This window comes from Pseudorasbora parva, chromosome 16 (genome assembly GCF_024679245.1).
Source record: "Pseudorasbora parva isolate DD20220531a chromosome 16, ASM2467924v1, whole genome shotgun sequence".
In the NCBI taxonomy this organism is placed as follows: Eukaryota; Metazoa; Chordata; class Actinopteri; order Cypriniformes; family Gobionidae; genus Pseudorasbora; species Pseudorasbora parva.
The window spans coordinates 548,798-573,451 of NC_090187.1; the positions used below are offsets into that span (position 1 = coordinate 548,798).

Genomic DNA, 24,654 nt, shown 5'->3' on the forward strand with positions numbered 1-24,654 from the left:
CAATCACACGCTGTGGAACTGAGATTCACTTCTCGCGAGACAATCAGTGAGATTAATTTCTCTCTTCTGCAGAATATTGCATGATTGAAAAATATTAAGAATAAAAAAAAAAAAAATACACAGCAAGAAGAAAAGCTGTTTATGAAAGAGGACAACTTTAAGAAAAATTTGTATACGTCAATGCAAGTAAAAGTTATGAAGTTAGTTTAGTTGATATAGAGAAAATAAAACATTTAAGCTCAGTGAGCATCTTTTTTTTATAGGCTATTTTTATTTATTGATTTTAAAACTTTGTCCATATGACTTTATGCAGGTGATGTTATTTATATGACTTATGTATTAATTTTAACAAAGTGCCTATTAATGATTGATTAACTAAAATGATAAATGTGTAATTGATTTAAGGTATAATAATTACATAAATTATAAGTAAATCATTCAAAATTAATATTATTATAAATAAGCATTGTTAAAAGCAAGACGCTTTAGTCTTTAAAACCATTTGCTATGTAATGACCTTTAATTTGGAGCAGAAACAGGGGGAGTGGCTTTACTGCATCAGAGGTGTGTCACTTTACTCACAGCTGATTGGCCCAATTTCAGTTTGAGATCTCTAATCCAGAACATAACCTGCCCTGGAGCAGGTTAGCCGTAGAGCATAAGTTACTATGGCGATGAACACAGCTAAAAGCCAAACCCCTTTAATGGTACCTAAAACCCAGGATTGGCACAAACTAAGCTTAAACAAATCAGGCTAGCCAGCTAAACCAGCTTCATGGTACAGGCCCCAGGTTAGGTTAGTTAAGGTTAGTTTAGGTTTAGGTTAGTTTAGGGTTAGGTTAGGTTAGTTAAGGTTAGTTTAGGTTTAGGTTAGTTTAGGGTTAGGTTAGGTTAGTTTCATCAGTCTGCTGTATCAGATCTGAGCTCTTCTTCACGGCCGCTCCTCCCGTTAGGTTAGGTTAGTTTTAGGTTAGGTTAGGTTAGTTTAGGTTTAGGTTAGTTTAGGGTTAGGTTAGTTTAGGGTTAGTTTAGGTTAGTTTAAGGTTAGGTTAGTTTAGGGTTAGGTTAGTTTAGTTTAGGTTTAGGTTAGTTTAGGGTTACGTTAGTTTAGGGTTAGGTTAGTTTAGGGTTAGTTTAGGTTAGTTTAGGTTAGTTTAGGGTTAGTTTAGGTTAGTTTAAGGTTAGGTTAGTTTAGGGTTAGGTTAGTTTAGGTTTAGGTTAGTTTAGGTTAGTTTAGGTTAGTTTAGGGTTAGTTTAGGTTAGTTTAAGGTTAGGTTAGTTTAGGGTTAGGTTAGTTTAGTTTAGGTTTAGGTTAGTTTAGGGTTAGGTTAGTTTAGGTTAGTTTAGGGTTAGGTTAGTTTAGGGTTAGTTTAGGTTAGTTTAGGTTAGTTTAGGGTTAGGTTAGGTTTAGGGTTAGTTTAGGTTTAGGTTAGGTTTAGGGTTAGTTTAGGTTTAGGGTTAGTTTAGGTTTAGGTTAGTTTAGGGTTAGGGTTAGGTTAGGTTTAGGTTAGTTTAGGGTTAGGTTAGGTTTAGGGTTAGTTTAGGGTTGGTTAGTTTAGGTTTAGGTTAGGTTAGTTTCATCAGTCTGCTGTATCAGATCTGAGCTCTTCTTCACGGCCGCTCCTCCGCAGGACGATGATAAGAGCTTCCGGCGCGCTCCGTCCTGGAGGAAGAAGTTCCGGCCCAAAGACGTGCGTGGGATGAGTGTGAGCGCCTCGGACACACTGCCGGCCAGCTTCCGGGTCAGCGCCGGCGATTCCTCCGCCGCACTCATGGCCAAGAAACCGCAGCTGGACGGTACGTCAGCGAGCCAACATTCTGCTTGTGTGTGTGTGTGTGTGTGTGTGTGTGTGTGTGTGTGTGCATGTTTTTGTGACATATGAGGACACAAATGTGTATAATGCCATGGGTATGACACAGGTATTACAGGAGAGGGTGAAATATGAGGACATTACCCATGGCCCCACTTTACAAAAGGCTTATAAATCACACAGGAGGAGTTTTTATGAGAAAGTAAAAATGCAGAATGTTTCCTGTGATGGGTAGGTTTAGGGGCTGTGTGTGTGTGTGTGTGTGTGTGTGTGTGTGTGATGGGTAGGTTTAGGGGCAGTGTAAGGGGATAGTAAATACGGTTTGTACAGTATAAAAACCATTACGCCTATGGAATGTCCCTATATGTCACAAAAACAAACGTGTGTGTGTGTGTGCACTGCACAACATGCTCTTGTTTTCAGTCTAAATATCTAACAATTCTTATAGAGAAGCATTTACTAGATCAGTGAAACGACATTTGCTTGTTTTATTAAATAAAATCTAAATGAAGAGAGTTTTTGCTCAAAACAGTCAAAATGATCTGCCAATGGGGTGAGAGAAATAATCTGATTTCTGATTGAAATCTTGTTCTTGTTTCCGTCCCAAACAGAAATCAGATTATTTTGATATTTTTCCCCAGAAAACGAGCACAGATATCTGATGTCATGTTCAGATTGTAGGATGGCCTTGAGAGCTGCTGTTATGGCACATTCAGTAATGAAGAGTCGGTTTGTCTAAAGATGGGGTTTATTTTCCCCAATTAAGGCCAAAGACTTTAACAAAATCAACACCTAATGACTTAACAAGTAACAAAAAAACTGACATGAGCGTCAAAAGAAACGGACAAAAATAGAAAAATCGTTTAAAGGATCATTCTCCAGTACCGGGTACGAAATCGTCTTCCAGCTCTCCAGCAGCCGTGGCACGAGGTGACCGAGGGTTTCTGCAGGCTCGGGCTGCTTCTTCATCAACACCAATCAGCCTTCTTCACATAGGAAAGACTCCGCCACACAAATACACTAAACCATTAACTATTCCCACTAGGGGTACGCAAATTCACATTACCTGAAAATACTAATAAAATAGCAATTTACTAAATCAGAAGTTTAAACCACATACAAAGTTACCAGTTTCAAAATAACACAAGTGTAGCGAAGAATAAAGAACAGATCAGCTTTAACTCAACTCCTCATAAGTAGCGTTTATATCAGGTGCTCACCAGGGGGCGCGCTAACCCAGAGAGACTCACACAGACCACGAAGAAGAGACAGCGGTAAGGCAATGGTAACGTGTTCACCAGAGATATCCATAATAAAGGCTAGATGTGTCGTGCGCTGCTGGCCAATGGAGGTCGCCGTCCGCAGCTGGCGGCCATCTTGTCACAGGCAGCTCGCTCACTCGTAACAGTGTGCTTTAATGGGGCATGTCCCTTTAAATAACCATAACTTGCTCAATTTTCAACCGATTTTCAAACTGTTTCGATTGTTATAAGCGTCAGAGATGCAGTTATGACACTACACACTTATGAATAATTATAACCATGGACTTCAATATGAAAGTAACATTGAACAGAACAGACAGGTGCAATAAAAAGGGTATTTATGTTAAATCAATATATAGGCTACTGTGTTCCCAATGGCAACATGAGAAATTATATTATTATATATATATATAAAATTTCATAATAAGAATATCACTATTATAATAAAATAATTCGTTTTTTTTTTTTAAATAAAAACATGCAAACTATGTTTATTTTAACTGGACAGCAGATTGGTTGTCATAAATCGTTATTGGTGTCATTAAAGCTATATAATTGAGCAGCTGGATTGTGGTCTCAGCCTTGATAACGGGCACGTAAGTTAGCCGTGATACACAAGCTGCACGATTAAGTCGTTTATCGGAACGGAAAGCTGCATTTCATCGTGTTAAAGCATCCGGATCTGTAGCCATGTTAATAACGTTTGTAAATCCGTCAAGGTTTCAGCGAGATAAGAGTCTTGATGTTCGTCCAGATCACTCATCTTACATCAGGTTCACTGAGCCGACAGAAAGCCTGCCTGTGAGAAGATGGCCGCCGGTGATGACTCCGCCGTAAGACAGCTAGCCCTTATTATGGACGTCTGCGGTGTTCACGGTGTCACGACAAATCCTGTCCGCCTGTGAAATCGTGTCCGCTGGTAGCGGTTTTAATGCCTGATCAAAAGTTCTTATACATGGATCTGGACAAGCAATTGTTTAAAAATAAACTATGAGTTCATTGCCATACTATGTACACACACACACACACACACGCGCACACACAAACACACACACACACAAAACATTTATTTGAAATATGTAATTGATTGCTATAATGGGAGCAAAAACATGTTCTGAATGATTTTGACTGATAAACTAATTACCAATACAAAATCATGACAGTAATGTACCTATAATGTCAATAATAAAGAATAAAAAAAGCCCCAGCAATATACTGAACAGGTGCACAAAATAACACACAAGATATGCTTTTATATATCTTATGAACTTATATAAGCACTTATAGCTTCAGTTATATACTACTAATATATGAAACATGATTTGTAAGACATTAAAGAGTATTTTAACACAATTTAAACAGCAAAAATCAAAACGCGATTTTGTAAGAATTGTAATCAGGCTCTGAACAGATTACCTAGTATATTTCCTTTCAGCCAATAGAATCGCTCTGGGGGTCCTTGCGGGCACAATTTCATATCGGACAGGATTTGTCATGACGACGACCTAATGTGAAATAAATGAGACTTTATAACCCAAAAAGAGTGTGTGGAGTGTGTGTTTCTCACCGCTAACAGCAGACGTAACTCAGAGACGGGGAAGTGCTGTCTATTTAACCGGTCTGTTTAAATCTGCACGGATGCCGTTAAATGCATCTTGTGTATACGTCGGTTCTGAACGAGTCTTTTATAGAATGCAGGAATGACGAGCCGATAACAAACAAAGCAGTTTTAATTTAAAATCATAATATCGGAAACTCCTAACGGAGCGTAGACCGTCCTGTCACACTTCTCTAGTAAATGCATCTTTGGACTGGACTTTGCAGTGTAGCTTATGTCTGCGCATGTGTGCGTTTAACATGTTGGCGTGTGTGTGTGTGTGGCGGCTGCAGGCGGAGTTCAGCGTCTGGACGCGGGTGCGGTCAGGACATACTCCTGCTGATCTCCACCAGGTGAGCCTGAGCTCGCTCTCAATCACAGAAAACAGCCGTTCAGAAAGCATCTGATCACAGCCATTTGCTCCAGATTGTGTGTGTTTGAATCCAGATCGTGTGTGTGTTTGAATCCAGATCACGCGTGTTTGAGTCCCGATTGCGTGAGTGTTTGAGTCCCGATTGCGTGAGGGTTTGAGTCCCGATTGCGTGAGTGTTTGAGTCCCGATGGCGTGACTGTTTGAGTCCCGATCGCGTGAGTGTTTGAGTCCCGATCGCGTGAGTGTTTGAGTCCCGATCGCGTGAGTGTTTGAGTCCCGATCGCGCGAGTGTTTGAGTCCCCATCGCGCGAGTGTTTGAGTCCCGATCGCGCGAGTGTTTGAGTCCCGATCGCGCGAGTGTTTGAGTCCCCATCGCGCGAGTGTTTGAGTCCCCATCGCGCGAGTGTTTGAGTCCCGATCGCGCGAGTGTTTGAGTCCCGATCGCGCGAGTGTTTGAGTCCCGATCGCGCGAGTGTTTGAGTCCCGATCGCGCGAGTGTTTGAGTCCCGATCGCGCGAGTGTTTGAGTCCCGATCGCGCGAGTGTTTGAGTCCCGATCGCGCGAGTGTTTGAGTCCCCATCGCGCGAGTGTTTGAGTCCCCATCGCGCGAGTGTTTGAGTCCCCATCGCGCGAGTGTTTGAGTCCCCATCGCGCGAGTGTTTGAGTCCCGATCGCGCGAGTGTTTGAGTCCCGATGGCGCGAGTGTTTGAGTCCCCATCGCGCGAGTGTTTGAGTCCCGATCGCGCGAGTGTTTGAGTCCCGATCGCGCGAGTGTTTGAGTCCCGATCGCGCGAGTGTTTGAGTCCCGATCGCGCGAGTGTTTGAGTCCCCATCGCGCGAGTGTTTGAGTCCCGATCGCGCGAGTGTTTGAGTCCCGATCGCGCGAGTGTTTGAGTCCCGATCGCGCGAGTGTTTGAGTCCCGATCGCGCGAGTGTTTGAGTCCCGATCGCGCGAGTGTTTGAGTCCCGATCGCGCGAGTGTTTGAGTCCCGATCGCGCGAGTGTTTGAGTCCCGATCGCGCGAGTGTTTGAGTCCCGATCGCGCGAGTGTTTGAGTCCCGATCGCGCGAGTGTTTGAGTCCCGATCGCGCGAGTGTTTGAGTCCCGATCGCGCGAGTGTTTGAGTCCCGATCGCGCGAGTGTTTGAGTCCCGATCGCGCGAGTGTTTGAGTCCCGATCGCGCGAGTGTTTGAGTCCCGATCGCGCGAGTGTTTGAGTCCCGATCGCGCGAGTGTTTGAGTCCCGATCGCGCGAGTGTTTGAGTCCCGATCGCGCGAGTGTTTGAGTCCCGATCGCGCGAGTGTTTGAGTCCCGATCGCGCGAGTGTTTGAGTCCCGATCGCGCGAGTGTTTGAGTCCCGATCGCGCGAGTGTTTGAGTCCCGATCGCGCGAGTGTTTGAGTCCCGATCGCGCGAGTGTTTGAGTCCCGATCGCGCGAGTGTTTGAGTCCCGATCGCGCGAGTGTTTGAGTCCCGATCGCGCGAGTGTTTGAGTCCCGATCGCGCGAGTGTTTGAGTCCCGATCGCGCGAGTGTTTGAGTCCCGATCGCGCGAGTGTTTGAGTCCCGATCGCGCGAGTGTTTGAGTCCCGATCGCGCGAGTGTTTGAGTCCCGATCGCGCGAGTGTTTGAGTCCCGATCGCGCGAGTGTTTGAGTCCCGATCGCGCGAGTGTTTGAGTCCCCATCGCGCGAGTGTTTGAGTCCCGATCGCGCGAGTGTTTGAGTCCCGATCGCGCGAGTGTTTGAGTCCCGATCGCGCGAGTGTTTGAGTCCCGATCGCGCGAGTGTTTGAGTCCCCATCGCGCGAGTGTTTGAGTCCCCATCGCGCGAGTGTTTGAGTCCCCATCGCGCGAGTGTTTGAGTCCCGATGGCGCGAGTGTTTGAGTCCCGATGGCGCGAGTGTTTGAGTCCCGATGGCGCGAGTGTTTGAGTCCCGATGGCGCGAGTGTTTGAGTCCCGATGGCGCGAGTGTTTGAGTCCCGATGGCGCGAGTGTTTGAGTCCCGATGGCGCGAGTGTTTGAGTCCCGATGGCGCGAGTGTTTGAGTCCCGATGGCGCGAGTGTTTGAGTCCCGATGGCGCGAGTGTTTGAGTCCCGATGGCGCGAGTGTTTGAGTCCCGATGGCGCGAGTGTTTGAGTCCCGATGGCGCGAGTGTTTGAGTCCCGATGGCGCGAGTGTTTGAGTCCCGATGGCGCGAGTGTTTGAGTCCCGATGGCGCGAGTGTTTGAGTCCCGATGGCGCGAGTGTTTGAGTCCCGATGGCGCGAGTGTGTTTGAGTGCCGATGGCGCGTGTGTTTGAATCCAGATCGCGCGTGTGTTTGAGTCCCGATCGTGTGTGTGTGTGTGTGTGTGTTTGAGTCCCGATCACGTGTGTGTGTGTGTGTGTGTGTGTGTGTGTGTGTGTGTGTGAGTCCCGATCGTGTGTGTGTGTGTGTGAATGATGATGTGGTTGTCTCCTCCTCAGGTGCCGCAGCTGTCGAGTGTGAGTCCCGTCAGGCTGGAGTCCCACTGCATTCCTTCGGGTTGTTCCCCGTCACACACTCTCGTCCTGCGGGTTTATCCTCGCTGTATTCCTGCAGAGGGACGCCTCACTAATCCAGTGTTTCATATCCACTTCTGCTTGATTTATTTTGTCACTTTTAATCCACGCGTCCTAATCCAGTTCAACTCTTCTAGATATAATGTTTGTATCACGAGTCCAGAGTTTGTACATTTACGTCTGTAGGCATAATCTCATTTTTATCGTATTTTTATCGTATCGGCTACTTATTGATTTAGTTTTAACTCTTCAAGCTAAAAGTGCTGTGTGTGTTTGATCTTAACTCTTAATCTTCTCCTCTGTCCCTGATTCTGAGAAAGCGCCGCGTTGTGGCATTGTGTGAATATCGGGTCGGTACGTGTTTTATATCCTGTGATACCAAAAGCAGACCCTTGGATAAGCCATACTTTGTAATATTATGAGGGCTATTTCGAATCTTTCTACAGATGATATTAATGCCAGGATTCTCTCGCATCGCTGGCTCAGTCACTGTATCCATTCCCAGTGCGTGTCTGTGCGTGTGTGAGAGTGTGAGCGTGAGCGTGAGTGTGCGTGCGTGTATGAGTGTGTGCGTGCGTGCGTGTGTGTGAGAGAGTGTGTGCGTGCGTAAGTGCTTGTGTGTGTGTGCAATCGTGTGTGTGAGAGAGCGAGTGTGTGCGTGAGTGGGTGTGCGTGCATGTGTGCGTGTGTGTGTGTGATTCTCAGATGGACCAATCCTCCAGTGGCCTCTCTCTCTCTCTCTCTCTCTCTCTCTCTCTCTCTCTCTCTCCCTCTCCCTCTCTCTCTCTCTCTCTCTCTCTCTCTCTCTCCGCTGTAACCCTGCGCTCTCTCCACTGTAATCAAGCCTTACGTTTGTAGCCCAATCCGTGTGTTTTCCGGGTTTTTGCCCGTTTTGATATCGTGTGTATCCGCCTTTATTAGGACCTTTTGGATGATATCAGAGGTGTCGGCTGGAATCATATCCCAGTCTTCTTGATTTTGTAATTTTACATTCTTTAGTCACTTGTGTACAATTAAAGTCATGTTACTATCTTTTTATTGATCTTTATTTAAATAAATCTTCTGGTCCTGTAATAGAATAATGTACAGTCTAAGTACTTATGAACTATTTTTATCACAGTATTATTTATTTCTTTCATTTCAATAAAATACTGAAACTGAAACTTATTTTCCACTGCCAATAAAAATAAGTCTTTATGAACAGATGACTTTTCCTGAATCCTGGCTTTGTTTTATCAAAATCTCATGAGTGGTCTCATGTTACTGCTGGTGTTCCCCTCAGACCCTTTTATTTATTATTTCCTGCCCCTTGGACAGTGATAGGCCACGCTAAATCCCAGAGCGGGGTCAGCGCATGCTGAGGGTCACAGTGCGCAGAAGTCTCCAACAGCTCCAGACCTCCAGACTTCTGTGGCCTTCAGATGAGCTCAAGAACAGCGGAGAGAGCTTCATGGAATGGGTTTCCATGGCCGAGCAGCTCATCCAAGCCTTACATCACCAAGAGCAATGCAAAGCGTGGGATGCAGTGGAGTAAAGCAGCCGCCACTGGACTCTAGAGCAGTGAGACGTGTTCTCTGAGCGACCAATCACGCTTCAGTCTGACAATCCCATGGACGAGTCTGGGTTTGGCCGTCGCCAGGCCTTCTCGTCCAACATCAGTGCCTGACCTCACAAATGAGCTTCTAGAAGAATGGGCAAAAATCCCCATAAACACACTCCTAAACCTTGAGGAAAGCCTTCCCAGAAGAGCTGGAGCTGTTAGAGAGGGTGGGCTGACTCCAGATTAAACCCCACGGGTTAACAATGGGAAGCTCATGTGTGTGTCGAGGCGGGCGTCTTTAAATAAAATATATTACTCCTATTTCTGCCCACTGGTTTATTTAATGCACATTGTGCTAAAACTTCCACAAAGATGACGAGACGGTTATGATATAATCATACTGAAACAACACGTTTGTGATGAAATCATGTGTTGATTTAATAAACTCATTGAGAGTCAGATGTTTGTAGAAATATTCATGTTATTAATAATCAGCATCTTTCAGTGAAGGACTCAGATAATAAGCGTTATGTTGTGTCTGACTCACTTAATATAATCTCCAGATGATGCAAAAGAGAAGGAGAAATATAGAAGAGAATCTGTTCTAACACACACACACACACAGAGGCACTCCAAACACAGATTTAACACATATTTTCCAAATGCATGTTATAGATCTTATTGTGAATAATGCGTCCGTGTTTTTTGTTTGTTAATTTATTAATTTTTTAGACTCCAAATCTTCCGGTGAAAGCATCAAGCACATCCACAACCACTCATGAAGTCGAACGGGTGGGAAATCGTCCTGTTTCATTCATAGATTGCAAGACACATAATGTGTTTGGAGAAGAAATGAATGTTTTCTGACTGAGGAGCTTCAGACTGAACAGATCCACACACACTGATTTCCAACCACTTCAAATTCAGACGAAACTCATGAAAATAATCCCTTCATCCTGACATGAGGTATAATCATGAGTGTTATTGTTAGCCTGTTCATCACACAGAGCTCTTTAATAAGCAGATTCATCAGATTTAAGATCTGTGTGTGTTTGCTTTTTAACGATGTGAATGCGAGTCCCCAGCCGACACACCCATGTGGGGCCCAGAGGGGAAGCACACGCGCTGAGATCTGGGACCCAGCTCATTCTGTCCTCAGTTTTCCATGGGTTAGCCGGATGGGTTGATGACGGGTCTCCTGGTGGGCTCACACCGGGCCCACATGACTAACTCAGGTCGCACCCATTGGGGGCCTACACGGGTCCGCCAGATGGGTTGATGACGGACCCAGATAGGTGTTATGTAAAGGCTCTTATGGGCCACAACAGGTATACAGAGATATATGGGCTGCCATATTTTCAGTTTGGGTTATCTTATACTAAACCCCTAAATACACTAACTAAGTGTTAAAGGTATTCAATGAACAGAAACCAGTAGTTCATGCTTTAGTTTATTAAGCAAGGTTTATTTGGAATAATTTGAAAAAGACTTACTGCATTTACAACTTTATAATACAAAAGTACAGTCGAAGATAATGTATTTCACAAACAAACCAAAGACAATGTGCCGCTCACTCCAAACGGCCCGTTGAAGAAGAACAAACTAATAAATCAACCATTGGGCCACTTTTTATATTCCCCGTTTCCCAGTTAAAGCCTTTGGTACCGCACACCACACTGATCTAGATGAAGTGCTCAGACAAACACCGATGGCGAAGAAACGACACACTGCCAAATCATTTAGACATACAAGATGAATAATTACGTGTGAAAGCATCAGAAACCCTTAAGTCTCCAGAAGTCCAAGGTGTCAGGATCTCTGAGACTTCAGTTAAAGAATCCTAAAAAAATGACCCCACTTAATAAGAATCACAAGCAGATATGTTGGTTATGGTTTCAAACCTGCCTTGATGATGTTGTATGTCTCTATATCTGACACACACAGGTTTTGCAGCCTCTACTAATGAGCTGATGAGTTGAATCAGGTGTGATAGATGAAGGAGACATACAAACTTATATAATTAATTATAAAGTGAAGATCCTGGTGTCACCTGCTAATAAGCACTCAGTATTTCCTTCTGAAGTGATTTGGACCAGTCCTCTACAGCAGTGGCTTTCAGACCGGTCCTATAGGCACCCCAGCTCGGCTCATTCTGTCTGTGTCCCTCCTCAGACACACCGGTGTGGTTCTAGCGGTCTCTCCTCAGACACACCGGTGTGGTTCTAGCGGTCTCTCCTCAGACACACCGGTGTGGTTCTAGCGGTCTCTCCTCAGACACACCGGTGTGGTTCTAGCGGTCCCTCCTCAGACACACCGGTGTGGTTCTAGCGGTCTCTCCTCAGACACACCGGTGTGGTTCTAGCGGTCCCTCCTCAGACACACCGGTGTGGTTCTAGCGGTCTCTCCTCAGACACACCGGTGTGGTTCTAGCGGTCTCTCCTCAGACACACCGGTGTGGTTCTAGCGGTCTCTCCTCAGACACACCGGTGTGGTTCTAGCGGTCTCTCCTCAGACACACCGGTGTGGTTCTAGCGGTCTCTCCTCAGACACACCGGTGTGGTTCTAGCGGTCTCTCCTCAGACACACCGGTGTGGTTCTAGCGGTCTCTCCTCAGACACACCGGTGTGGTTCTAGCGGTCTCTCCTCAGACACACCGGTGTGGTTCTAGCGGTCTCTCCTCAGACACACCGGTGTGGTTCTAGCGGTCTCTCCTCAGACACACCGGTGTGGTTCTAGCGGTCTCTCCTCAGACACACCGGTGTGGTTCTAGCGGTCTCTCCTCAGACACACCGGTGTGGTTCTAGCGGTCTCTCCTCAGACACACCGGTGTGGTTCTAGCGGTCCCTCCTCAGACACACCGGTGTGGTTCTAGCGGTCTCTCCTCAGACACACCGGTGTGGTTCTAGCGGTCTCTCCTCAGACACACCGGTGTGGTTCTAGCGGTCTCTCCTCAGACACACCGGTGTGGTTCTAGCGGTCTCTCCTCAGACACACCGGTGTGGTTCTAGCGGTCTCTCCTCAGACACACCGGTGTGGTTCTAGCGGTCTCTCCTCAGACACACCGGTGTGGTTCTAGCGGTCTCTCCTCAGACACACCGGTGTGGTTCTAGCGGTCTCTCCTCAGACACACCGGTGTGGTTCTAGCGGTCTCTCCTCAGACACACCGGTGTGGTTCTAGCGGTCTCTCCTCAGACACACCGGTGTGGTTCTAGCGGTCTCTCCTCAGACACACCGGTGTGGTTCTAGCGGTCTCTCCTCAGAGCTGATGAATCAGGAGTGGTAGATGAGGAGACACCACTGCTCTAGAGTGTCACTATATTGGATATCTTTTGTGCATTTGTTATTTGAATTCGCACTAAAGCACAGGCAGCTGAGTGAGGAGAGGATAAAGCTCCTCAGATCTCAATGCTCAGTGGAAACCAGTTATTCTGGGACAACATTTATTAGAAAAGCTCAAATGGTCTCTGTATGGCGCTGATCTGTGATCACAAAATAAACTTCTTCTTTTGTGTTTTTCTCTGCTTTTGATGCCTGTTACCAGTATATGGCAGAACATTTGGTAAAATGGCAACTGTGCTGCCATTTTAAGACTTTGATTAGATTGAAGTCACATTGTGTTTAAGTGTCAAAATAATACAAATTTATTTCAGAGGTGATATTTGTGTGCTATCTACCCATGTAATCAACCTTTGGAATTGACTGTGTTTGCACTGGTCTTGGCTGTGAATGAGTTAGCCCACCGAGTAGCCCATCTTCAACCCATTTACTCATTTATCCCCACCTAAGGGTGAGGAGGCGCATGAGGAGCCCAGCTGGGTTCGCCCATGTGGACCCCAGATAAGATGCCCATTCTGAGCCCATGCCCCCTCTGTAACCCATGGTAATGATGCCTTCACATGCCATCGGAAATTTGATAAGTCCCACTTCTAAATGATTGCATTCAAGTGTCAGTAGGAAGGGCGTTCATGTGTAATTTTTCCCTCGGAAACTCTTATTATCGATCACTCCGAGAGCACCTGAAGGCAGCATTAATCCACGTGGACCCCACATACACGTGCTGACCGGGCCTTCATCTTATTATTCCTGATTATTCATCACATAAACTCACTTTCTATTCAAACTGCAAACATGAGGATGACCCGAGAGAGCATTAATGAGTTAACAGCCCTCAGCTGATGAGTGAGGGATTGATAGATAGAGTGATTGATTATAAACTGGAGCGTCAGTAGTGCTGTTCGATCGGCGGCCATGAACACACACATCAGGTGAATATTAGGCTCAGATATTAATCAACACTTCAGTTTGCGCTTCTGCAGCATTTCTTCAGTGAACGACTCCTGCGCTTTAGTTATTCAGCTCACAGCTCTCATTTTAAAATGTTGTTTTATGGAATATTGAAACTGATTTATGGCTGCTCGTCATTATTGTGTTAATCATTTTAAGTCAGAATAACTTCATCTGTTCTCTGATGATGAGGGCGGGGCCACCTGTCACTCACAGGAGATCAGCCAATAGCAAACCACAGCCAGCCAATCAGATCCGAACAGACACGATCAAGCCCCGCCCACATTTGTTCTTGTTTGTGAAGCGATTCTCTCGATACGGCACAATCACTTCAAATAGCCATTCGCCTCCCTCCATCCGTGTCCCACTCCTCCTTTTCTGTGTGTGTGTGTGTGTGTGTGTGTGTGTGTGTGTGTGTGTGTGTGTGTGTGTGTGTGTGTGTGAGGACAGTAACTCACATTTCCTCGAGTCCTGTACTGAAGTTCACTGTTTGAGTCTCTGTGCTTTACTGGAGTATTATTTCTTCTGTAATCTTCTGACTTTAACTTCACTCCATCTGAAAGACAAATATCGTCCTCTTTACTCCACTACATTTCTATCAAGGTCCTCGAAGTGGAAAGTCGTTTCTGTCGCAGCTTTGAAAGTCAGTGATGATTTTTTTCTTCTTTAAAAGGTGTTTGGGTTTTTGCAGAAAGCCTTTCAGGAATCACTCTTGTAGAGTCTCGTGAAGTTCAATGATTTCACAGCATTTATTAAACACTGATTTATAGTTTAGAGCAAAATGACGGAAGAAGACGGATGTCCAAATGCTCATTTAGTGGAGGATTCACATAAACAAAGTTGATTCTGTCTTCAGTGAAGGTGAACAGTGTGAGAATATCAGATGTGTATCAGTGTATTGGATCCGTGCATTCGGCCTTAAAGTGACAGCAGCTTTGTAACTTTTCTACAAGTATTTAAATGAGTTTAAGTTAGTCGTCTGCTAGTGTGTCAGATGGAGCGTCACTGACTGGCTTAAACCATGATGGCATAATGTGCATTTATACAACTATAATACAATAATGCGGCGACATAAAGAAGGACATTTACTTTTGATACTGAAGTACTTTTGAAAACAAATACTTCTGTACTTTTACTGCAGTAAAAATCAGTTTTTACAACTTCCACTCGTAACGGAGTAATATTTGACCAGCAGTGCTGTTACTCCAGTAATAGAGTTGTGTATTTGTGCACCTCTGCAGGTCGGGCGTCCTCCAGACTCTCCTGTGCGCGTGCGCGCTGTGTCTCGCGGGTGTGTGTGTCCTGTCGGCCGGCCCTGAGGTCCTGCTGTGTTATTACTGCCCCCTGCAGGCCAGAGGCCGCCGCTGCACCAACATGACCTCTGAGTGCGGGCCGCGGGAGCTCTGCTTCACCGGCTGGCGGCGCTACGGCCCGGTGGCGGTTCGGGCGGCTCAGGGCTGCGCGTCCCCGGGGCAGTGCGGCTCCAACCGGACCGTCACACTGAAGGGATCCCGCTGCGAGATCCACTACACCTGCTGCTCTGGCGATCTCTGCAATGCTGACCTCACCTCAAAAACTGCCTGACCGTGTGTGTGCGTGTGTGTGCGTGTGTGTGCGTGTGTGTGTGTGTGTGTGAGCACGTGACACCAGCAAATGTTGCGTGAAGAAACATGGCGATTTTTATTATTTGCAGACGGGCTGGATCGGACTGCCTTTATCCGCTGGTTTACAGTCAGAGATCTGATGAACCGGCTACAAATAAAGCGTGTTTGAGTCCATTATCAATCAGTCATCTTTATTAATTTTGCGCTTTTACAATGCAGATCTTTTCAAAGCAGCTTCATACTGTTAAAGCGATCCCCTGGTGTTGAGACTTACAAGGCTTAATATAACATAAATGATGTCTCTTACTGAAATATGTAGTAGAAAACCCATGAAAGATCTACGTTATTTAAAAAATCTATTTTATATTTGGACCATGGGCGGCGCCATTTTGTTTGCGTTCTAGGTTGATGACGTAGAATGGTTGCACTCGGCCATCAGCTGGCGTTACCCGTAGCTATTTTTACAACAATGCAACTCGAAAATTGTTTCAGAGTTAAACAAAACCAATGAATTGCTTTGTAATTGTACTTAAAACACACTCATACATATTCACAGTGTTAAACAGGACAATACTGCAGCAGAATTAGATTGGGCTGTACAGTCGTTCTGGAGTAAACAGTGATGTTATCAGCTTATTTTAATTTATCAGAGAGAGACAATGTGGGCAGATCAGTATTAGAGTTTATAGAATTAAGTAAGACCTAATTCATTAATGTTATTTGTATATTTAGTTGAATAACTCTGATCATAATGTTAGTGTCCCCAACTGAGCAAGCCAAGCCAAAGGCGACCAAAGGAACCGAAACTCCATCAGGGCATGATGGAGAAAAATAAACCTTAGAGAAACCAGACTCAGTTCTCCTCTGGCCTATTAACACACAGCGGAGGATTATTATTCTGGACACCGCACAGGTCAGAGGTCAGATTAGAGCCGAATATTAGAAACCTCTGGGTCTCACTCGAGACGGGTTCATTCGTCTCAGTGTCTTGGGTTTAATGCTCACCGTTCCTGGTTCGTGTGTTCAGTAAGTGGAATACTGGATCTGTTTAACTCACACCAGCCTCTGTCCAGGTTTTGCCCTGAGTATGTTCCTGTTCTGACAGATTCCCACAGGATCTGCGGCACGGTTTATCCCTAAACTCGCGTAAAGCTGTCGGAGACCGTGGACATCGCTCCAAACATTCCACATTTAAAGGCACAATGTAAGATTTTAAGACGGTGTTATATATATTTTTGGCTTGTGTGCATTATGCCAAATGTTTCCAAGAATGTTTACATCCAGAGAAATCGTGTGTGTGTGTGTGTGTGTGTGTGTGATCAGTGACATCATCATCCCCCTGTTATTATATAGTAACCGTGGCTCTCATGTAGTGTTCATCTTTTGTTTTGTCTTAGTCTTGTGCTAAATGTCGTTGTTAGTTTGAGTCATTCACAGATCTCTTTTAGTTCAAACATTTTAGTCTTTTTTTACATTGTTTATTTCTAATACCATTCCAGTCAAATAGTTCACACATCTCAAATATTGGTTAAATGTCATAATTAACAGACAAAATACTCTTGATCATTGATTTTTGTGGAATGCAAAATGCAACTTTACTAAATTTATCGATTTCGATCAGTATCAATTCATATATAGCCTACTGTACATATAAGGGGAAATACATAAATGTGCCTTTTCTTAAGCACTACTCTTCTTGGGTTAAAGTATAAATAGACTGCATTGATATAGCGCTTTTAACAGACCCTATGGCCATCCAAAGCGCTTCACATTTTGCCTCACATTCACCCATCCATACACTCATTCACACACCGACGGCGGTGTCAGCCATGTCAGGCGCCATCAGCTCGTCGGGAGCGGTTTGGGGTTCGGTGTCTTGCTCATGGACACCTCGACACTTGGTCAGGTGGAACCGGGGATCGAACCACCAACCTTTCGGTTTGTAGACAACCTACATGAACCACTGCCGCCCATATAGTTGCTCCAATTATTAATATTCACTTGTATGTGCTTATATAAGTATAATAAAGTTAAAATGTAAGGATACATGGTATTAATGTTTTAAAATTTCACATTTAAGGAAATCTACTCTACATACATTCATTTATTAAAGAGCTATACAGGCACAACATGGGTAAACCATGGGATTACAGATTACACAATTCATTGAGCCGAGCCCTCGGAGAAGATCCGGTTCATTGAGCCGAGCCGTCCGAGAAGATCCGGTTCATTGAGCCGAGCCCTCCGATAAAGATCCGGTTCATTGAGCCAAACCGTCCGAGAAGATCCGGTTCATTGAGCCGAGCCGTTCGAGAAGATCCGGTTCATTAAACCGAGCCCTCCGATTGCACGTTCACAAAACATTATATTTGAGTTTGCACACATTTAGAAGAAATCATAATGTCTTGTGAAGAGCTGATTGGTACTGGAGGTGCATCATCACGTGAGCTGATTGGTTCTGTGCAGTGATTAGGGTAATTAGGGCTCACACCTGTCCTGGAGTGTATTTAACACACATGCACGCGCGGTGTGCACAGGTGTGTGTGTGGGCCAGAATGCAGGCTAAAGCTGGTCTTCCGTGGCGCTCCAGTCTGGTTCTGGTTGTGGTCCTGGTGAGCCTTCAGCCTGGCGTGCTCTGCGGGAAACTCGTGTGTTATTTCTGCGCGCCGACGTCTGTCAACAAGACGTGTAAGCACGTGCTGTCCGAGTGCGCGGCGCGCGAGCTCTGCTTCACCGGGGACGGGCGCTTCGGGCACGCGCACCTGTTCCTCTCCAAAGGATGCATGGGCTTGAGCGACTGCGCGCGACCCAAGACCGCCGTGGTCCGCAAGAACAACGTCACCTTCACGTACTCGTGCTGCGGACGCAACTACTGTAACGCGAGCCCGCGCAGCGCGCTCACGGGGACTGCTATTGCTGTGAGTGTGTTTGCTGTGGGCTGGACCGCACTCATCTGCTACTGAGACTTTATAAAGCTGATGTCTTTTAAGTGTTCACTTTTAGCTGAGCTTCATTAAATGCGTTCTGTTAAGGGTGTGTCTCATTCATGGACTCGGTGAGGGTCACTTTAATCAGCGATGATCAATACTGTGTTAGTCTTACTCTAGGCTCATGCCCTGCGGTTTCCCCAGCCGTAGATGTTGAAATATATTCTGATGACACTTTATCTTGATACTCGGATCTTCTATCAGCGGTGTGTAACTGCACATGTCCACTAGCAGCCAGTGTTGGGGAAGTTGCTTAGAAAAGTAATGCATTGCGTTACCTCTGTGTTACTATTTCTCACCTGGGTGTGTTTTTTTATTTATTTTTTATTTATTTTATTTATTTATTTTTTAAATATCAAAGTTATATTTTTATGCAAATGTAAAGACCTCTACATAAAATTAAAATAAGCCTCAGGCTGAGGTAAAAATACAAATTCACATGTTTATAATAATAGATGGCGCAGAAAAAAGTTTTACAAAACCCCTCCAAAAAAATCTCGTGTTTTTGCTGATGGTTAAACTGAATCAAAGGTCGGAAGCAAATTGGTAAATTTTTCAAAAGATAGCTTAATATTAGTTTTCTTTAACATCTAATTATTGGCGGCATTTGACAGATTTTATTCGTTTTGAGTAAACGGAATCTTTATAGCCCCTTTCCCACTGCGATTCCGGCAAACACGCGGATAATGTGACCCGGCATTTGTTCCCGGGCCGCTAGATTTGGTCCATTCACACTGCCAGTGAAATACCGTAATATGAGCGCTTTCACACACACCCGTAACGGTCCCGGGTCGAGTTGACACGTGACATCCGGATGTGACGTATAACGGCGAGCGATCTCAGCTTCAGCGCGGATAGTAAGGAGCTCCGTGGTCTCGACTTGTGTCCAGTTTGCGCTCATTTCTGCTTGTTTAATTTTAGTTTCTTTTGTATCCGAACACTCTCTGCGTTTAAAACACCGACGAGCTCTTCTGGCACTGCAGGGTTGTGTTATTGAAGAAACAAGCTCTAGGAGTCGCACGATAACTACGCACACGCTGCGGCATTAGTTTCGGCTTTTGTTCACACAGCGCTCGTCCCGGGTCGAATACCGCAATATTACTAGAGCCCCGACCCGGGTCGAATTCGGTAATCAATCCCGGGACGTGGTGCTTTCACACAGAAGGCGACCCGGCAATGCTCCGGGAATATTGCGGGTCCGACGTGCAGTGTGAAAGGGGCTTATGTGAGTGAGATGAATGCTCAGATTTAGTCTAGAACTATAATAACTCATGTTCACACACATCGCCTCTGCACTTACTCTTGATTTCTCTCAACATGGGGTCAGGAGAGCCGTTAGTCAAAGAAATGTGGAAAAGTACTGTTTTGAAAATAACTCTTTGTTGTAAATTTGAAAAGTTATGCGTTACTTTATTAGTTACTTGATCACTGCAAAAGCACAAATGCTCTTTTTACTTAATATTTTTGTCTAGTCTAAATTTCTAAAAATTCTTGCATTAAGAAGTATTTACTAGACAAGTACAAATTATTGTCTTGTTTTGGGAAAAATAACTCAAAATGAAGAGAGTTTTTGCTTAAAATAAGATAAATAATCTGCCAATGGGGTGAGAAAAATAATCTTGTTTTCTGTTTGAATTAAGATTATTTTTCTCACCCCAGTGGCAGATTATTGATCTTATTTTAAGCAAAAACTCTCTTCATTTTGAGTTATTTTTCCCAAAACAAGACAATTACTTTTGCTTGTCTAGTAAATACTTGTTTTAAGAATGTTTGGGCTATAAACAATAAAAAAGTATTGAGTAAGAAGAGCATTTTATTGCAGTGATCTTATTACGTAACTAAAGTTACTTGTAATGCATTTCCCCCAACACTGCCATTAGAGTATTATAGACTTCAGCTCTGATGCTCCTGACAGATCTTCATCTATCGGTGACTCTACAGCTCCTCAGATCTTCATCTCTCGGTGACTCTACAGCTCCTCAGATCTTCATCTCTCAGTGACTCTACAGCTCCTCAGATCTTCATCTCTCAGTGACTCTACAGCTCCTCAGATCTTCATCTCTCGGTGACTCTACAGCTCCTCAGATCTTCATCTATCAGTGACTCTACAGCTCCTCAGATCTTCATCTCTCAGTGACTCTACAGGTCCTCAGATCTTCATCTCTCAGTGACTCTACAGCTCCTCAGATCTTCATCTCTCGGTGACTCTACAGCTCCTCAGATCTTCATCTCTCAGTGACTCTACAGCTCCTCAGATCTTCATCTCTCGGTGACTCTACAGCTCCTCAGATCTTCATCTATCGGTGACTCTACAGCTCCTCAGATCTTCATCTCTCAGTGACTCTACAGCTCCTCAGATCTTCATCTCTCGGTGACTCTACAGCTCCTCAGATCTTCATCTATCGGTGACTCTACAGCTCCTCAGATCTTCATCTATCGGTGACTCTACAGCTCCTCAGATCTTCATCTCTCAGTGACTCTACAGCTCCTCAGATCTTCATCTCTCGGTGACTCTACAGCTCCTCAGATCTTCATCTCTCAGTGACTCTACAGCTCCTCAGATCTTCATCTCTCAGTGACTCTACAGCTCCTCAGATCTTCATCTCTCGGTGACTCTACAGCTCCTCAGATCTTCATCTATCAGTGACTCTACAGCTCCTCAGATCTTCATCTCTCAGTGACTCTACAGCTCCTCAGATCTTCATCTCTCGGTGACTCTACAGCTCCTCAGATCTTCATCTCTCGGTGACTCTACAGCTCCTCAGATCTTCATCTCTCGGTGACTCTACAGCTCCTCAGATCTTCATCTCTCGGTGACTCTACAGCTCCTCAGATCTTCATCTCTCGGTGACTCTACAGCTCCTCAGATCTTCATCTCTCAGTGACTCTACAGGTCCTCAGATCTTCATCTCTCAGTGACTCTACAGCTCCTCAGATCTTCATCTCTCGGTGACTCTACAGCTCCTCAGATCTTCATCTCTCGGTGACTCTACAGCTCCTCAGATCTTCATCTCTCGGTGACTCTACAGCTCCTCAGATCTTCATCTCTCGGTGACTCTACAGCTCCTCAGATCTTCATCTCTCGGTGACTCTACAGCTCCTCAGATCTTCATCTCTCGGTGACTCTACAGCTCCTCAGATCTTCATCTCTCGGTGACTCTACAGCTCCTCAGATCTTCATCTCTCGGTGACTCTACAGCTCCTCAGATCTTCATCTCTCGGTGACTCTACAGCTCCTCAGATCTTCATCTCTCGGTGACTCTACAGCTCCTCAGATCTTCATCTCTCGGTGACTCTACAGCTCCTCAGATCTTCATCTCTCGGTGACTCTACAGCTCCTCAGATCTTCATCTCTCGGTGACTCTACAGCTCCTCAGATCTTCATCTCTCAGTGACTCTACAGCTCCTCAGATCTTCATCTATCGGTGACTCTACAGCTCCTCAGATCTTCATCTCTCGGTGACTCTACAGCTCCTCAGATCTTCATCTCTCAGTGACTCTACAGGTCCTCAGATCTTCATCTCTCGGTGACTCTACAGCTCCTCAGATCTTCATCTATCAGTGACTCTACAGCTCCTCAGATCATCTCTCGGTGACTCTACAGGTCCTCAGATCTTCATCTCTCAGTGACTCTACAGCTCCTCAGATCTTCATCTCTCGGTGACTCTACAGCTCCTCAGATCTTCATCTATCGGTGACTCTACAGGTCCTCAGATCTTCTCTATCAGTGACTCTACAGCTCCTCAGATCATCTCTCGGTGACTCTACAGGTCCACACATCTTCATCTCTCGGTGACTCTACAGCTCCTCAGATCTTCATCTATCAGTGACTCTACAGCTCCTCAGATCATCTCTCGGTGACTCTACAGCTCCTCAGATCTTCATCTATCAGTGACTCTACAGCTCCTCAGATCATCTCTCGGTGACTCTACAGGTCCACACATCTTCATCTCTCAGTGACTCTACAGCTCCTCAGATCTTCATCTCTCAGTGACTCTACAGCTCCTCAGATCTTCATCTCTCAGTGACTCTACAGCTCCTCAGATCTTCATCTCTCAGTGACTCTACAGCTCCTCAGATCTTCATCTCTCAGTGACTCTACAGGTCCACAGATCTTCATCTATCAGTGACTCTACAGCTCCTCAGATCATCTCTCGGTGACTCTACAGCTCCTCAGATCTTCATCTCTCAGTGACTCTACAGCTCCTCAGATCTTCATCTATCAGTGACTCTACAGCTCCTCAGATCATCTCTCGGTGACTCTACAGGTCCACACATCTTCATCTCTCAGTGACTCTACAGCTCCTCAGATCTTCATCTCTCAGTGACTCTACAGCTCCTCAGATCTTCATCTCTCGGTGACTCTACAGCTCCTCAGATCTTCATCTCTCGGTGACTCTACAGCTCCTCAGATCTTCATCTCTCGGTGACTCTACAGCTCCTCGGTGACTCTACAGCTCCTCAGATCTTCATCTCTCGGTGACTCTACAGCTCCTCAGATCTTCATCTCTCGGTGACTCTACAGCTCCTCAGATCTTCATCTCTCGGTGACTCTACAGCTCCTCAGATCTTCATCTCTCGGTGACTCTACAGCTCCTCAGATCTTCATCTCTCGGTGACTCTACAGCTCCTCAGATCTTCATCTCTCGGTGACTCTACAGGTCCTCAGATCTTCATCTATCAGTGACTCTACAGCTCCTCAGATCATCTCTCGGTGACTCTACAGGTCCACACATCTTCATCTCTCAGTGACTCTACAGCTCCTCAGATCTTCATCTCTCAGTGACTCTACAGCTCCTCAGATCTTCATCTCTCAGTGACTCTACAGCTCCTCAGATCTTCATCTCTCAGTGACTCTACAGCTCCTCAGATCTTCATCTCTCAGTGACTCTACAGGTCCACAGATCTTCATCTATCAGTGACTCTACAGCTCCTCAGATCATCTCTCGGTGACTCTACAGCTCCTCAGATCTTCATCTATCAGTGACTCTACAGCTCCTCAGATCTTCATCTCTCAGTGACTCTACAGCTCCTCAGATCTTCATCTCTCGGTGACTCTACAGGTCCTCAGATCTTCATCTATCGGTGACTCTACAGGTCCTCAGATCTTCATCTATCAGTGACTCTACAGCTCCTCAGATCATCTCTCGGTGACTCTACAGGTCCACACATCTTCATCTCTCAGTGACTCTACAGCTCCTCAGATCTTCATCTATCGGTGACTCTACAGGTCCTCAGATCTTCATCTATCAGTGACTCTACAGCTCCTCAGATCATCTCTCGGTGACTCTACAGGTCCACACATCTTCATCTCTCAGTGACTCTACAGCTCCTCAGATCTTCATCTCTCAGATCTTCATCTCTCGGTGACTCTACAGGTCTACTGATTCTAGGCCCAGGCTTCTGAACCTCTGTGGATCAGCTTCCTGGATTGCTTTTATTTTTAGTCGACTCAAATCTAATGTTTAGTTAAAGGGGCGGTAAAACACCATTTCACTTTTCTAATTTTAGCTAGTGTGTATTGTTGCCGTTTGAGCATAAACAACATTAAATGAGTAAAAGAGGCCAAATTACATGATCATTTTGTCGGAAGCTCACAGTTTTGTGCATTTGAATTTATATTAAATGTGTTTATAGACTAAATACCATAAAGCCATTCTAGATAAAGAAACAATATAAAAAAATTAAAAAAAGAAACCTCTGTGGTGATCTAAATAGACTACTCGTTAAGTTAATTAAGACTAGAGTTGTAAGGTTCTGCCGCTTCTTTTTCTAGCATTTTATACACACACACACACACACACACACACACACACACACACACACACACAGCTAGAAAAGGCTGTCTGCTGCTGAAGTAATGTTCATTAATGCGATTACAGTAACAGCCGCTAGAGGACAGTGTTATAAAGCTGAAGTTCACTAATGGTTACGTCAGCCAGTTCACAAAAGGAATATTTTATATTTGAGGAAAATACAACTTTTACATTTTAAATATTGTACATATGAGGGAAGAATAAACAGTGTCATGCAAAAAAAAAAAAAATGCATAGAAAAACAAAAATCTGCAGGAAAAAGCATACATGATCAGTTATTAATATTTCATTGGTTCTCTCTTGTTTTTGCATGTGTTCATAATTCCTCTGCTAAATTATGTTGCACAGTTTGTCGTTTCATCGCGTTATAAAACAACTGACACAATCTGTAACCTGTTTCCCAGGCCGGATGTCACTTTTAGCCACTACTGTATGTTATATACATCATAAACTCTGTGTATGGTCATATATAATATGTGTTATACAGTATATGTCTAGACCACAAAACCAGTCATAAGGGGCAATTTTTGGAATAAATAATCTTTCCATTGATGAGTGGTTTGAAAATCTGGAATCTGAGGGTGCAAAACAATCTAAATATTGGGAAAATCTCCTTTAAAGTTGTCCAAATGAAGTCCTTAGCAATGCATATCACTACTAATAATACATTTGTGATATTTTTACGGTAGGACATTCACAAAATATCCTCATGGAACATGATCTTAATATGCTGATGATTTAATGATAAAAGAGAACTGTCTAATGTATAGTGGGCAGGTATACTGAGATCATGACTGGTGTTGAGCTATGATTATGTAAATGGCTGTAGTTTGTGAAGGGT

General features: G+C 44.8%; 3 protein-coding genes across 3 annotated transcripts in view; all 3 read left to right on the forward strand.

The window, feature by feature from the left end:
- The window catches only part of ppfia1 (PTPRF interacting protein alpha 1), a 65,027-nt gene extending 56,240 nt beyond the window's left edge, over positions 1 to 8,787 (forward strand). The window contains 3 exon segments of the mRNA XM_067420177.1: positions 1,632 to 1,797; positions 4,964 to 5,023; positions 7,508 to 8,787. Of these exon segments, the coding sequence (XP_067276278.1) occupies positions 1,632 to 1,797; positions 4,964 to 5,013 (216 nt within the window). The 3' untranslated portion in view covers positions 5,014 to 5,023; positions 7,508 to 8,787.
- A 4,570-nt stretch (positions 8,788 to 13,357) lies between these two features.
- Positions 13,358 to 15,260, forward strand: LOC137043310 (protein Bouncer-like). Its single transcript, XM_067419541.1, has 2 exons — positions 13,358 to 13,387; positions 14,648 to 15,260. The coding sequence occupies exons 1-2, from the start codon at positions 13,371 to 13,373 to the stop codon at positions 14,988 to 14,990; spliced, it is 360 nt and encodes a 119-aa protein (XP_067275642.1). The 5' UTR covers positions 13,358 to 13,370; the 3' UTR covers positions 14,991 to 15,260.
- Positions 15,261 to 17,346: 2,086 nt separating this feature from the next.
- On the forward strand, positions 17,347 to 18,041 carry bncr (bouncer). The gene has a single exon (XM_067419540.1). It carries the CDS (start codon positions 17,527 to 17,529, stop codon positions 17,971 to 17,973), a length of 447 nt encoding a protein of 148 aa, XP_067275641.1. The 5' UTR covers positions 17,347 to 17,526; the 3' UTR covers positions 17,974 to 18,041.
- The last annotated feature ends 6,613 nt before the right edge of the window (positions 18,042 to 24,654 follow it).

What these genes read in the sequence shown, in the direction of transcription:
- bncr (XM_067419540.1), top strand. Translation starts at nt 17,527, where the DNA reads ATGCACGCGCGGTGTGCACAGGTGTGTGTGTGGGCCAGAATGCAGGCT.